Source organism: Stegastes partitus, unplaced genomic scaffold (assembly GCF_000690725.1).
Source record: "Stegastes partitus isolate 25-593 unplaced genomic scaffold, Stegastes_partitus-1.0.2 Scaffold245, whole genome shotgun sequence".
NCBI classification, from domain to species: Eukaryota; Metazoa; Chordata; class Actinopteri; family Pomacentridae; genus Stegastes; species Stegastes partitus.
Window position 1 is genome coordinate 359,715 of NW_007577976.1, and position 16,924 is coordinate 376,638.

Consider the following 16,924-nt stretch of genomic DNA (forward strand, 5'->3'; position numbering starts at 1 on the left):
TGCAAAATGTAAAAGGTGTGGCTATTAAATAAAATTGGACCAATCTCAGTTGAAACACCATGTGCACACAAAAAGAGAAAGGAAAAGGAATCAAATCGAAAATTAAGGAAAGTAGAAGCAGAACAATAGGTATTTTTTCTTAATCAGTGAACTATATGATAAATTGTATTTATAGTCACTTACATGTATATCAATCACCTCATTATTTAACTGGTTCAGCATTAAAGTACAGTTTGTAGAGGCACACTCTTTTAGGTATGTTACAAAATAGAAAAATGTTCACTGGAGGTCAGAGTTAAAGAACTTTAAGTCATCAAAAAAGAACAGTAAACAATATGGAGGAAAAAGAAAGACCTAGAGGACGCAGCAAGGGCAAAAAGAAACTCCCTTGAGACTAGTTTGTATGTGTGCGTGTATATGTGTGTGCAGGTGTGTGTATGTGCAATGCTCTGACCATGCGATGCACAGATAGAGAGAGCGCAATTCAGCACTACCGGTGCCGTTGATGAATGATCCGACTTTTGTTTTAGTGACAGGGAAGAATTTGGAGGGTCGTGCAACTGCTCAGAATAATGCTGCCCTTGTCTATTTGTCTGCAACCCAAGCATTAGCAAACTCATATTGGGAAACAGTTACCCTTGAAACAGAGCGCAGCAAAAACAGTCATCTGGCTAATTCCAACTGTGAGACTGCTCTGCTGCTCGTCCTCAGGCACTTAAAGGAAACCAAAGCGGCGTCATTACGCATCACAATGCTATCAAATCCAACTTAGAGGAAGAAAACTGCAATGAAAAAAGCCTATCTTACAGTAGAAAACAAACATAAAAAATAACGTGGACAGTATTTGTGTAGAATACAGTGTTAACAGCAGCAGAAGAGGATCATAACCCAGGTGAATGACTAATATGATAAGAATTGAGTAAATGAATGAATTGGGGTATTAAAGGGGATGAATGGGGGAGTGAATGCGGGGAAAAAGAGGAGAGAAGTGAAGAAGAGGGAGCACTGCTTCACTTTATTGCCCAGTCTCTTACATCCTGTACTGATCAATACTGAAGCACTAAAGGAGATGAGCGCCTGGACCAAGAGAGAGAGCGTGAGAGAGAGAGAGAGAGAGTGTGTGTGTGTGTGTGTGTGTGTGTGTGTGTGTGTGTGTGGGTGTGTATAGATATCTAAATATATATGCACACTCAATGAAAGAATACTTATTTGGGTTGGGGTGTCTAATCATGTTGGAAGCTTTAACATTTATGCCAGAAATAAAGCCAAAAAAATATAAAAAGTTGGAGGCAGGTGGAGAACAGTGAGACAAACGTTGATCAAATAACATAAAACCAAAGAAAGAACAGCAACAGTGCAAACATAGAGGTATAGAATATTAAAGACGGGTTCAGGGGAGGGAGGGAGGGCACGAGAGAGATGGAGGGAGGGTTGGGCTGTAATTTATCCTCAGTGTGCATGCTTTACGGCTTTCTTAATTCAACTCCTGCTACTATTAATGGAGTTAATGTTGAGATTATATCTATTTTCTGGTGGCAGGGCCTGAAATACTGCAGCCGATTCCCCCGCCTCTTCAAACTGAAGCCCAGCACTAAATCACCCGCCATTGCTCATTATGGCTAAAACTAGGTAAGAACATGGCATGCTGGGTATGAGAGACTCACTTCCTGGTAGGACTAGGTGGATTAAAGGGTTTGGTTGAACAGGTTTGTTAGTCTAATGTAAAAGTGTAACAAATAATAAATTAACAGTTAAATTGCTGTAATAGAAAGGCACTTGATGTAGGGCATGATGGGCAGTAAAAGAACAAGGAGAAGCTGCGGCGCTATTGAGAGTGACAGCCAATGCAAATGGCCAGGTGTTAAAAAGCGATCTTTCAAGTGAATTCTAAGTGAGTTGCTACTCAATAACACTATCTCATATTAAATGACAACATTTCTACAGCACATAAAATACTTTGTCAAGATGTCTGGATTGTCAGTTTGGTTAAGGTGTTTGGTTTCTAAATTCCTAAAAAGGTTCACTACTAAAAACTCAAATGCACAAGCCTTAGCACATTAAAAAAACCAAAAATCAATGCAGACATTAACATTAACTCCCAAAATGCATTACGGCAAGAAACTTCCAATCCCTGGCCTTTAAATTCAGTCACATGAACGAAAGCTCAAAACACAATGTGCAACCTAAACCAATTCACTTTTAAATTCTGGGTCAGTTGTGAATGAGTTTAGCAATTAAATGGCATCACAGATTGAGGGAAAACACCTAAGGAACTACTCACAACTCTATAACACTATGACTTCTTAGCAATCATCTAATTCTAATGTAGGCAATGATGGTCATAAAATCTGTATATTCAAAGGGTGTGTCCTGTTTGGCAGTAAAAAGTCAGTGTAACGATATCAGAACTAAAATGCAACATTGTATTGTGTTTCTCTTTGTTATGGACCAAATTCACCAAACTACAGGAATGAATGATTATTGTATGCATGCTTGAGTTTTAAGATTTAGAAACGTTGGCTTGTTATTTAAATGAAAAACAAAAACTGGGAGAAAAACATGTTTAGATTTCTCAAAGAATTAAAAAAATAAAATAAAATCAGCAAAACCCTAACACGAATACAAAAGAGCCTCATTTAAACATCAAAGCAATGTCTTAACAAGATATTAGTGTTATGTCACCATGTGAAGTCCATACAGGTTACATGACAACAGTGACAGTCTGCACTATAGTGCAAGGGTGGTATTTTGTTTTTAACGATGTACTGGATTCCACTATGGGCAGGCACAGAGATAAGAGTTGAGAACATATGAGGACAGGGATAGGTGAGTCTGATAGGCCAAAGATGAAGAGCAGTATTCAGTAGTTAAGAGCAGAGAATATGAGCTCATGCTCCACTCAGTAGCTTCAAATTGATAAAAGTGGTGATCTTTGAAATTTAAACACATAGATAAGCATGAGGAATGAGTGGGAGAGAGGGTAAGGAGAAGGGAGAAGGACTGGACTCTCCCTGGGGACCCAACCTGTCCCCCTCCCTCCCTATCTCTTTCCTCACTTCTACACACTTGGTTATATTTCACAGGATGTCACAGGGCTCAAATTGAAAATCCCTTGATGAATCAATATTTACTGCAGCAGCTAAATGAATAGTAATAAGTCACCAGAGACTGAATCCAGCCACGGTCAAGGCCCCTCTGTCTCACCAAATCTGGATTACACAAATGAACCCCCCATCACTAACACACAAAAAACACATACACAAAATGACTGGATTCTAAATCGCTATCCAAATAAACAAAAATCCAGTTTCTTTCAAATACACACATTTGGAATAACTTTCTGAAAAAAAGTACTTTCATGAAATCTGTTTACAGTGATGTTTGCGAATGATTCCTAACAACAGAAACATTGTTTCTGAAGGCAGAAGTTTGACATGTGGATCTCTCAAAAACTGTTGCACTTAAATTATCTATACTGCTAGGGTTAAAGACCAAGTAGGTTTTTAAATATTTTGGACAAATCCATCTTCAAAAGAGCTGATATGTGTTTTGTAGTTTGCTGTAGATTTTTTTTGCGCTTGCAAATCCTTCAGTCCATACCAAAAAGAGCTATTCTCTCCAAAAGAAACACTACATGTTATATGCTTTACACCTTGTTTGAAGTCCAGAATAGCTTCTCTTTGCCACGAATGTGATACATTTGCATAAAGCCTGCCCAGTGGTTAGTTTTGCATAGCCTCTAAGAAAGACGAGGTTTTGCCACTTTTTCGAATGCTAACATGTGTCAACCACATGGGAGACTTGCCAAATGTTCTGTTGTTGTCTGCAAGAGTAAACACAAGAGTCTTCATGCACTCCCAAGACCCAGTGGATTACTTTCTTCGTGGATTCCCCAACAATTGGGAAATCCCTAGTGTTAGCATGTTGCGCATCTAATGTGGCCAAAATTACCACGTGTTTTGATCGTGCCCACAAGTTAGAACTATGTTGAAACTATAATGCTGGAAGATGTTCAGAGATGGTAAACACTTCAACACCAATTTGAAACCAATAAGAAGGGACTGGGTAGAAATTGGAGGAATGATTTCCATGACTGATGTTGGGCCAGCTGATGAATCCGAGCAGGATAAGCCTTTTTGAGAGCAGGGACTTAGAGGCAGAGTCCATGATTCTGGAGACAGTAGAGACCTAGATAGTTAGCATATTTAGACAGTTAGCAAGTCTCACTACAAGTGCCTAATTTATCTCATCTCACCTCCCCCTCCCTTTACCCATGTCCTGTGCAGGAGCACAAACATGAAAAGAGCATGAACATGTATAGGACACACTGGAACACTGTTGTGTGGATCAGTCCGACATGCCTTGGTTACAGAGCCAGGTCTGTGTAAACAACATGGTTTTTTCAGCAAACACAACAGACAGCTAACAGACTACGATCTGTAAATGAGAATAAAAAGGACTTTTTCAAGGGCACAAAAAATAATAATTGATAATATTTTCAATAACGAAAGTTTCCAAATTACAAATGTTTAACCCTCTGAACCCTTGACGGGTGTGTTGGACATGTTGATTCCACATTTTTAAAATTTTTGTAAAATAAATAATAAAAGAATTAAACCTGGCATGGCTTAATGTTTTTTCCCTTTTAAAATTGTAGAGCATTATAACTTTGGTATACTGCAAAAAAGACAATATTGAATGATCTCTGTTTCTAGCTATGGTTGTAGTGTAACCACTGAGGTGCGGGACTTTCTGTTGCAGTGAAAAAATGCCCACTGTGAGCAAAAATGTGACCAGGAGAAACATGGCCAAACTGCTTTAAGTTCAGAGGGTAAAAATATATTATAAAGTCAAACATCTAAATACTTACAATAACAAACCACAACTAATGGCATTACTAATCCACAATCAAGTAAGGAATATGTATATATTAGCAGAAAAACACGCCATGTTTTGATTTAGCAAAAATACAATGCCTGCTGTTCCCAGACCCTTAAATTTCAGAATTTGTATCTGTATTATTAATAGAGTGTGTATGAGTGACAGTTTACTCTATTCACTACACATTAACAGATCATCAAAACTTACCACAACAACCTGTTCAGAGCCTCCATGAACATACTTTCAACAGTATTTGATCTTGCAGAGCTGAAGCGAAGCTCTGATAATAAGATGTTTCAAGCTTTTCAAATATAATAAAGATTGAATATCTTTAAATTCTGGAGTATTTTTCAAACAAAACAAGCAATTAAAAAGTAAGGTAAGGACAACGCTTGGGGCTTCCGGAAACTGTGGCGGACATTGTACAATTTGATGGCATTTTTGATTGACCAAAAATAAATAAATCAATAAATGAATGAATGAATGAATGAACGAATGAACGAATGAATGAATGAATGAATGAATGAATGAATGAATGAATGACTGAGTTTGACCAGTAATGAAAATATTTACTAACAAGAGTCCAATTAAAGCGTTTTTACTGTAAAGTCAAGACTCGCTGGTAGGTTATTATCTTGAGTGAGAATATGGGAATGACAGAAGGATGCATGCTGAGACAGAGGAGATGAACGTTAGATTAATGAAAGTGGAAAAAAAAAAAAAAAAAGACAAGACAGGGCTGTAATGACATAAAAAAAAGACCCAACCCCCTATCTGTCTCTTCCTCTCTGTGTCTGTCCTGGGTTTGATGCTTCCCCTGCTTGTGTAAATTAATGTGAGGAGCACATTGGTGTAAATGGTTTATTCTCTGGGTTGTCTACTGTGTTAAAATGAGCACAATACATTTGCGACTTCTTACACTCATGCTACACATGAAAGAGAAGGCAATGATCTGCACCAAGAGTATTAGCCACTGAGTCACATTAAAGCAAGACCTGCAGGAAGTCTGTGTGTATTTGTCTTTGTTAAAATGTGTTACCTGGCAGACTGGATCCTCTTGGTTCGCCAGGAGAGGGCTGGATTATAGTGCAGGACGTGCGTGGTGCTAAAGCCCGGGCGGGTCACCATCTTGTAGTGTGTCCTGAACACCCGTTGGGAGGCAGGACTACGATGAGAGGAAGAGGCAGGATCTAGGAAGGGTAATGATTACGAATAGATAAGTGAGAAATTCTGCATATGCAAATCTGACCATACACAGAAACATCCAGTTAAAAATCCAGTCAGTGTTTGTGAGCAAATGCACATTTACACATTATTTTGAATGCATAAAACCTTGCATACACACACAGACACGCACACACACACAAGTTTGTCTGAGGACTCTGGCAGGTGTGCTCTTTAATAAGCTTCACGTATAAAAATGAGAGGGAATAACAAAGGCAGAATTTTTATGAGTCTAATAAATCATATGCTCTGTCTCTTTCCTCGCTGCCTTCATTCCTCCTGCCCAGCCTCCCTCCTTCCCTCTCACTTTAAGTCTCATTCGTTATATCATTTTACAAATCCATCAGAGGAGCGGCATAACAGTAGAGCGATCGGAATAGAAAAAAAAGGGGACTAAGTGTTTTTATTTATTTATTTATTTGGCTGCGTATCCATCATGTTGTTTTATGATGGCCCTGGCTGGCTGACGCACTTACACAAAGAACAGAATTTGCATTGTGGAATGTCTAAGTTCCTATTCGAATCAGTTTAGATCAAAGACTACATGGATCAGGAGCCTGTCTAGTGAAGTCTGAAATGTAAAGTCACTGTGAATAACTGCAGAAGTTATGTTTCTTTTTCGCTCTAATCCTCTGCCCCTACAATAATTGGTGGTAATCGCTTGGTATATGACAGACATGCAATGAAACAATCTTTTCCCATAAAAACCTGTATAAAAACCTGTACAGTCAGAACACAGCAGCGTTGCTTTATTAAGAGGTGAAACAGAAAGTTGGCACCTGATATGTTCATTATTACCCATGAGCACTGCACACACAATTCTGGTAAGGACAGTAGGTCAAACTGAAGCAGTCTGTAAACTGGTTTTCATTTCAGTCAATCAGAATGATCTCTTTGAGCTAATTATCTTATCTAACTTTGAATTGTTACTGTCTCTGCTGCACACTAGGGTCAGAATGATGTAAATCATTCCTACCCCGCCAAAACTCAACCGTCTACATAGGCCCGTTTTTCACATTTTCATCACTAGAGTCCAGCACTGTCACTGGCTGTGTAAAATGATGACTTAACAATGGGGTCTAATCACCAGACTCTCCTCACATATCTCTTTAGCTGTTCTTTTTGTGAACACTAAATCAAACAAATTCATTTTTAATAACTCCTTAATGTGTTCTTTCAACAAAGTCTCTTCTAACTGAATTAAGTTTGGCTAACCTTGGGTTTTACTCGTGTTTTTTGACCACGCTCACACATCTCAGCTATTTGCTTGATGTGCACAATGTAATTACAACCAAGAGAAACAAGGATCCAAGTTGTAGTAAACTAAAAATAGACTTCATGGAGAAGCTTTCACAGGAAAGAATTCAACCCTTTATGGAAAATTGCATTTGTAAAAAGGCTTTCAACAATTAATTTCCTGGAAGCTGCATCGTACTTCATGAAAAGATACAAACCACCCACAACTATGGGCTGAAAAGTGAGATTCAATGGAAGATGAATCAGTCGCAAAATGTATTCATTCACATTATTGTACCACTAAAAAATGCCGTTATCTGCACTACTTCTACCCCTGTCTACAAATCATTCACTGGGGTGGTCAGTGATGGCACTCTGTCTTCCTAATGAGTAAAGAAAAGATAGAGTGAAGAGAGGTGTGAAAAAGGGATAACAAATGAGTTTATGTACCCGCTGAGGAGCTCATTTCCTATCACCTCTTTCACAAGTCTTTAATTGGCAATTGTCAGGATTGTTGCCGTTTTAATTAGCGTCCAATAAGAAACCGTGACCACACTGGCTGCAGTGACAAAAAATAAAATGATTCGATTTCCACTTCTGCACATTCCACCTTCTCTCTCTCCACTCCTCCCCCTCATTCTTCCTCCCCCCAGGCACTGGTTTCATTCGTCAGCCGTGATGCAGCTCTGGTCAGCTGGAGAATTCATCTCAGACAAACATTTACTGTTCAACAAATCACCGAGAGCTGGGGGGGTTGCCGAAATACTAACTGCATGTTTATGACACGCACATACACGGAAACACACACTGTGGTTTGCACATGTACACGCAGGCAGATTCACGTGCATCACATGTACAGATATAAATGTTCTATACAAAAGTTGGAATTCTACATTACACCCTGCCTTTTCTATTCTGATGCAGGCAGGTGCTCAGTTATACTGTAACAGGAAAGCATTGCTACACATTTCAGTTCAATAGTTAATTGCATTATAGACCTTTGATATCTAATTATTAGTGTTATTATTAATTATTTATGTATTTATTATCTTTTGTAATAGACCGGTAAAACAGTTAACATTAGCATGGTGGCATGTCATACAATGGCTAAAAAGAGTAATGTGAATTCTTAAAAATCCATCCATCCATCCATCCATCCATCCATCCTAATCTGCTTGTCCTTGGGTGGGCCAGCAATCTATCCTCAGCCTATTTCTAAAGCTGAGGCCAGTCACCCTACAAAGGAAACCCATTTTGGTCACTTGTATCAACCATCTCAATCTTTTGGTCACTACTTGGATCTTCTGACCATAAGTGAGGGTTGGAATTTAGATCAGGAGGTCTGCCTTCAGACTTAGCTCCCTCTTCATCAGGATGGCCCAGTACAATTTCCACATTACTGTTCACACTGCACCAACCCATCTGTCCATCTCACGCTCCATTTTACAATCAGGTGTGAACAAGATCCCAAGACACTTAAAATTCCTTTGCTTTGGGCAGCAGAGAACCATGGCCCCAGACTTAGAGGTGCCGACTCTCATCCTGGCAGCACTGTACTTGGCTATTCACAGTCTGCTGAAGCCAACAGAGCCACATCATTAACACAAAGCAGAGACGAGACTCTAAAGTATTCAAACCAAACACCCTTCTTACCCTGGGGCAGTCAAACACCCACCGGAAACATCTCTGACTTTGTGCTGAGAATACAAACATCTCTAGCTATGGTTATACAAGGACTAGATGCAGCCCTGGTAGACTGTATTCCTACAGTATCCCCTACAAGTTGCAGGCCTTCTCCAGGTCCACAGAACATGATCTTCTACATTTATTTAAATCCTCTTTGATCATCTTACTGCTCATGTTTCTTTCCCCCATCTGACTTCCTCTTATCACAGTTACTATGTTGTCTGCTATTGGTGAGTACACTATTATCAAAACAGACACACATGTGGGCCAAAACTTTTAAAATAAGACCTATATATGATAAACAGGCATTTTTGAGCCCAGGCCAATGGCTATTTTAAACTAACAAGGACATGTTTGCATTAATGTTGCCACATATATAATTTTCCGAAAAAAATCAGTATAATAACATGTGTACTGTTTTCAACTACACTGATTGTTCTATAGGTAAAAGTGTGTGTTAGGTTATAAAAGAGAGACCTAGTGAAAAAAAGAAAAGAAAGAAAGACAGCACAAGAGCAAGAGGTAGAAAGAGTATATGGGTGGGGGTGGTGGTTTGTACAGGATTAGTTGCCTGGCTTGTAGTCACTTTTTCTCCCACAATCCATCCGTACTGCAGTCAGAGCTATTTCGGCGTCCTGGCAGATGACAAATAGGGCTTGTCAAAGGTGCTGCCACGATTCTCACCCTGCAACCTCGTACACCCACCTCACACCCTTCCCCCTGCATATCTAACCTGTACCTCAATCTGCCTCTAAACCCTTGCTGCAAACATCATGACACTCACCGTGTCCAAGACATAGTCACACAGCTGTTCCAGCTTGGCAACTGTTTAATCATATCTATAGTGAGCTGTGCTCTCTCTTTCTCTCTCTCTCTTTCTCTCTCTCTGTATGTGTGTGTGGCCATGTCAGCAGGGATGGATGGACGGTGTTGCTCTGATTGTAAACCACTGCAGGTTGTGTTGGTTGAGTGGCTCTGGGAGCAATGGGGTCTCAATCTTCCACTATAGGACCATGACCAATGAGCATGTGAACACATACACGCACACACAAACGCACACTTACTCACACATATACACCTGGGGTCTCAATCTTCCCTTAATAGACCTTTGACAGTGGCCTGCCTTGCAAGTGGTGCCCTGCACTGTAAAGACACCATTTGCAGACGCATGCAGCTCGCACGCCATCCATCCATCTCTCACTGACTTGCTGCTGTGAATCCTCAGATAATCTACTCTCGTCGCCTCACGCTGAACTCATCGCTCCTTCGGCAAGTGCTCTGCCTTCCCATCACAGTGCTACATTAAAAGGTTGGTTCAACACGTTCTCTCTGTTACCCCCCAAATAATCCGTCTGAGTTCTCTGCTTCTGGCCTGGTACAACAGATGTGAGAAGAATTTTGTTTGTGATGACACTAGCTCAGAATATATATCAAAATTAATGCCAATCCTGTCTTGATAAAGCAACATGGGTATTAGCAATGATGTGACCAGGTCATTTCATTTGATCCCTCATTTTATTAACAATTAAAACTGGGTGTTTATACAGTTATTCAGTTTTTAGTCTCACACTCTCTCATTTAATCCTTATCACACAGAATTTATGCATCAAAGTTAGAGTCAACGATTTGATACATTTCATTGAAATCAGTGAACATCTACTAATGTTCTGTTAGCTGGCCATTATCAGTCTATAGAATCAGTGTCCATGTTAGAATGAAATTAGGCTCAGTCAGAATTCATTCATATGACATGTCCCAACGCACTGGGAAACAAAGGTGCTGATATTTGTTGTGAAGAGCCACACTGGAAGCCTAGTGGAGTGAAAAGTCAGCCATCGATGGCTGGAATGCAAGACTGTGCATCCTATAAAGAAGTGTGATGAGAAACCTGAGCAGTCAGTGGACCAGACAGATTTTAAGAAAATCCCACAAAATATCATTTGAGTATAAAACAATAGCAAATATGTGACCCATCTGCACGAAATCAGTTGCATTGCGCCTTGAGCTATAGCTGAGATATAGCCCGAATTACATTAACACATGATAAAATATTGATTTTGGGTTTATTACTTAGATCGGCCCACTTAGTTGTTTTCTACATGTAGGTAAAATATAATATTACATTATATTATAATATCGCTGTCAAATACCATCAGCATGCATGAGCGGTAACACCAGAAAGAACCATGGAAATCACTTGTGCGCAGGTGCTGCGAGCAATGTGTCATTGCCAGCCAATCATGTCCCGTGATTTGCGTCATGTAGGAGCAACACACTGCTTTTGTTTACGCATAACAGCCAAAGGCCATGATTTTGTGCAGATGGGTCACATATATTCATTCCTAAAGTGTCAACTATCGCTGTTGTTTACAAAAGAGCTTCCTGGTTTCAACTTTGAGCTTCCTGCAGTTGTGAGAACACAGAGTTGACATTTACTCAGTTTTCATTTTTCCTCCAAATTAAATGGTTTAGATAATCTGAATTAAAACTGATGGACTATGTACAATATTGTCTCACTCATGGTGTTCCTTTTGTTGTAACAAACCACAGAGGGCCTTTATAAGTCACATTCAACAACAACATTCCAGTCATCTGCATTGTAAAGGGTTGGACTCAGAAATCTGACAGGAACCCAACAATCTGCATATCAGACCAATATATTTCAAGACCAAACTTTAAGACTTTGAGACCTCTAAATGCAACATGGGTTAACCAGCCTCTCAAAACAACATAGTGTTCTTTCCACATTTATCCTCTCTATGATATATCTTGGTCTGATCCTCTTCTGTTGGCCTAGCTGAGGAATCTACTCAAAACTCGTGACAAATCACCAATGCAGATCCTGCTTTTTCAACACGAATAGACGGATGTAGCATCACATAAGTAGACATAAGAGTGTCGAACAAGTCCCATCCCTAAGATGACTGAGCCTCGTTTAAGGAGTGTGGACTAGAAATTGACTAAAGTTCCAGGATCTGTCTATCCTCAGCCCTCTAACTGGGGCTACTGACAGGCCACTGCACTGCACCTCCAATCCTCCATCCTCTTAAGGGTACCCCGGAAGTCTGCCTCTCCTTACCTGACGGCTAATTCCAGAGAACTGCGGTCTCTGCCTGCCCCTCACTGGGACGACCCGATGGATAATAAATCTTATTATTGACAGTGCCTGTTCCCTCTGCCATCCCATGTTCCTGTCCCCTGGGGCTCATCCTCTGACTCCCACAGCTCCAGCACTCCTACAGAAGACAGCGGTGTCATGCTAACATCAGATTTAACAAGAGAGTTACCACAATTTAATAACCCACTGTAAGCCAACACGGTTATGATAATATGATCTCTGCATGTCTGACACCCACTGATACTTTCTGACAGACTACCCAGATGTCAACAGAGTTTGCTGCCCCACCCTGCCAACAGAGAACTGCAATTCCCTGGTCTGTAATACACTGCATCCTGTAACTTCATCGGAGGGCATCAGGCACTCCTAGAGTATGACCAGAATGTGAACTGTGCAGTATATGTTGCATGTGGATGAGTTTAACATGGAAATTGAGGATGAAGGAATGTGCCGATAGAGCATAAAATGTGCATACACTTCCATGTAAAACTCCCTTAATGCTAGAGCCTTCTCTATCTGTAATGTTTCAGAGTACCTCATTTTATAGGATGGTAGAAGGGGTCATTTGGTCCACATAAAACATCCGCCAACTGAGCCTTTCATTCCACAAGAAACACCGATAACCACATCAACTCTATACATCACAGATGTGTGGCACTTCATGACTCAAATGGTGGAAACACTTGCTACCGACTTATGATTCCTGATCTCTGATCCCAGTCTCTATTGGCTCATTATCATACTCAATATAGCTGTACTTGGTTGTTTCAAGATGTCCATTCTGTTGTACAGATGGCACGTGTTGGAACGAAAACTACTTTTTTCCCTATAAAAGAAAAAAAAAAGGACTGATAACATACTGATAACATATAATAAAATATCACATTTCATGTTAGTATAGCTTAGGCACAGGTTTAATCCATGTCATTTAATGCTACCATAGCAAAAAAAAACCAAAAAACATTTCAGCAACTGGTAGTGTTTTATTTTAACCTATCAAAAATAAACTAGTATAGGTATCTACGTTGGTAATTAAGTAACAGGACGTTACAGTACCAAAAAGGTCAAAGAATAGTACAAAAGAGTTTGTCCACCAGAGATTGGACAGGTTTGGTGCACTGGGCACCTTTACCTTTAAACAGTCATGTAATTGAACTTTAAGATTAAAAACAATGCTGAGCTTTAGGGATACTTTGAATGATTTAAGTTATACTTTGAACTGGCTTTGGAGAACCTGTGTTACTGTAAGTGTGATGACAGACAGATAATCTATTTATGTTATGTATATTGTGTTATATTAAAACACACACACGTGCACACAGGTGTATAACACTATTTCCGTACGATGGAGCTGCGATAGTCTTTTTAGAGAAATACTCGTGGGCTTCATTAGTGTGTATGTGGATGAAGTAGTGGGTTGACGCGAACTGACAGGCTGATGGAGCCACACACTGACACAGGAGGGCCACGGTGCGTGCCATCAGCAGATGCTGTCAGTCGCTGTGGTGGTGATGTCACCACAGAGGTGTATACAGGGGGAAGAGTGTGCTTTGGGAAGGAGAGAGGGTGGAGGAGTAGGGGGCTACTGGCTTGTGGCCTCGTCCATCATCGCAGTGGAGCCATCAGCTGTAACATATACCAGCTGACCCAGGGAACCTTAGGCTTATGGGGGGGGGGGTTCTTCCACTCAGCCAAATGCAAATACAAACACATGCTGGTGGGCTGTTGCTTAAAAAAACAAGAAATTCTAACTGCAAGATGATATGAGAGAAATTACAAGACTATGAAATAAAAGCAATATCTTAATACCTATAGACTTCTAATATATTACTGCTAACTTGGAGTCTACAAATATACATATTGGGGGCCATATGCAGTAGAACTAGCTATGTTTGAAAATCTACTTTTTACATTAGTGTATGTGCTAAACAAAAGAAATCATTCTGAATTACTAAGCTTTAAAGGTAGTGCTAAAAGTGATTTTAAGTTTTGGAAAGACTTCTCTAGCTCTTTCACCCTCTTTCTGGTCATCATACGCTATGGCTTTAACTTCCTTATTAACTCAGATAGCTAACAGGGCTATCAATCTTCTCAAGAAAGCAAAAGCAGATATTCCCCCAAATGTCCAATGCTACTTTTACAAACACATTTAAAGTTCATACAATGAGATATTTCTGGACACAGTTGGTTCAACATTTACATAAATAAAACTGCCTAATATTGACAAATGTAAGTTGAAATCAGGTCCTTCTGGATTAAAGAATACACATACTCCAGAGTAGCCATATGCTCCTGCAGCCATAAAGAACATCAATAACGCCACACAATGGATAAAAAAAGACATGAAATCCATGACCTCAGAATTTTCAATACTCTATGCAGTAAACACATTTTAGTCGTATCAAGGCTTCATAAACAGCTGTGAAAGGTTAGATGCATTTATAGACATTCTTTAATAAAAATGAGAGCTGCAAGTTTTCTTCAGTGTTATGTGTATTCAGTATTAGGTTTGGTTATTAAACCATGAATATATAGTCTTAAAAAAAACTATGTAACTCTTTTGAAAAGTAAAAAATAAAATAGACAATCTGAACACTGAGAGGTCAATGCTTAAGTATTTTTCCAAATGTTGAATAATATGCAAGGAGACTTGACAACATCCTTGATGAATAATTAAATGATAATAGCCCCTATGTGAGCTTTTCCAGAGTAGCCATATGCTCCTGTAGCCATAAAGAACATCAATAACGTAAATAAGACATGATGAAAACACACATTTCCTTTGAACTCAACCTTGACCCTGACCCCAACCCTGAAAGTCTTTAGTGGTGATCGGGACTCCGTCAGGTTGTGATTCACCTCAAATATTTCATGTGTGTCCCATGACGTTTGTGTCACACACACAGTGTCATGTTTGGTCAAAGGGATGACTGTGGCTGTCAATCATCATATCCCATTAGACGCATCCAGAGGAAGAGCCTGGGGCTTTGTCCACTTAAGGACTGCCATTATTACATATGTTATATGTGGATCTATTTGTGAGTATAGAGAGGGTGTGGGTATTTGTGAGAGATGGTAGGGGTAAGAGCATCTCATAAAACCTTTTTCAAGTGTGACTGGGGCACTTGAAGGTTAAGTGAGTGTATCCCTAAAGGGCAATACAAGATTCCTCCAGGGATGTGAACTTCTGCCCTGAACAATACACATCAAGACCCCCAAGCACATAAGCAGTGCTGGGGAGGCAAAAGACAGCAGAGTGAGTTACAGAACAGAAAGAGGGAAAAGATATGTGGACAAAGAAGTGGGTAACTAATGGGTCCAAGGATTTTTTTTTTCCTTGTTGTTTATCTGTTTTTGGATCTTCAGAGTGCAGTATTGACCATGACTTGAATGTCTTTATGAGATTTGAGAATGGAAAACCTCAAGTTGGTGACACTGAGCTCAAAAGCACTGCCAAACAGGTAGGACAAGAAATGGATTTCATTCTAGAGCTGCAACTAACAACTATTTTAATTAAACAATTCTGTTTTGGTCAATATGTCTGTGAAGATTCTCAGTCATCCAGGTCATGGTTTTTCTCGCAGATTAATCGTAGCAACTGAACTTGCTTGAGTTTCTTGAAGACGTTTCACCTCTCATCCAAAAGGCTTCATCAGTTCTAACTGACTAGTTGGGAGTTCCAGATACTTATACAAAAAATATATAGTTTTGGTCAATAAATTGCCAGATATTAGTGACAAAAACAGTCATTATGATTTTTGACAGATGAAAATCTGTCCAAAACATGTCCAGAAGATATTCAGGTTAGTATAAAACAAACACACAAAAAACAACAGCAACAAAAACTCAAATCTTTACATTTGATGTTGAAGTAAATTCTTAATTAATTTTCTTTTATTTATATTTTACTTGTTTATTGTCTTTTTAAAAAAGTTTTCTTTTAATTTCTATTTTTTACTTTTTGTACTATATTTTACTTACCTATGTCTTTCTAGAACCATTCCTTCATTCTCAATCTTTTAAATAAAAATGTTTTGATTCCCATTTTAACCTTTTCAGTATTTTAAACATCATATATCTTCTGCCACAAACAAACATATTTTTGGATATGTTTACATGCGGATGTATCTGTATGCACTACAATACAGCATCACAAATGACAGCTGATAAGAGACAGACCTTTATTACATTTTTTTAAAAGACAAAAATGAGGTATGCTTTCTAGCTCTACAGTGTGAGTCCTGGTCCTTTGTCTCAAACATAGGCTGTCTGAACTGTGTTACTGTTTTGTTTAGAGGTGTTGTTGTTACATCCAGGCATACTTTGTGCCTTGAATGTTTTGGCTGACAGCAGTCTTGTACTGAAATAAAGCAATATGGAGAAAGGAACCAGTGTGTGGACCTACATTATGCTGGTTTGACTCTGATTCATCATACTGAGTGATGGGTTACAGACACATGCAGGGCCCTGCAGTTTGTCAGTCACCACACACACAGGGAGCAGAGCACAGTGGCTCACTAGTATAGATTTAAAGCAAGACTGAGGTTCTGGTTGCAGATGCCAGCGCGGTGCGCATCCATCATGCTGCCGATTCTTTTGGGCCAGTGAATGATGGACCCCAGTCAGCTGGTCGGACACCAGCCCTCAACTTCTGTTTCAGCCACAGACTGAGAGACAAGGAGGTGATGTACAAGCCCGTTGGGAGACACACAAGCACCATGAATGTGTCAAAGTGTTAAGAGAGAAGGGGGGACAGAGCACAAGCTGAGGAGAATTTGG

General features: G+C 39.6%; 1 protein-coding gene across 1 annotated transcript in view; it reads right to left on the reverse strand.

Moving 5' to 3' along the window:
* zc3h3 (zinc finger CCCH-type containing 3) overlaps positions 1 to 16,924 on the reverse strand; it is a 74,753-nt gene that overhangs the window by 27,951 nt on the left and 29,878 nt on the right. The window contains exon 4 of the mRNA XM_008281796.1: positions 5,921 to 6,071. Coding sequence (XP_008280018.1) covers positions 5,921 to 6,071 — 151 coding nt within the window. The remainder of the gene's footprint in view (positions 1 to 5,920; positions 6,072 to 16,924) is intronic.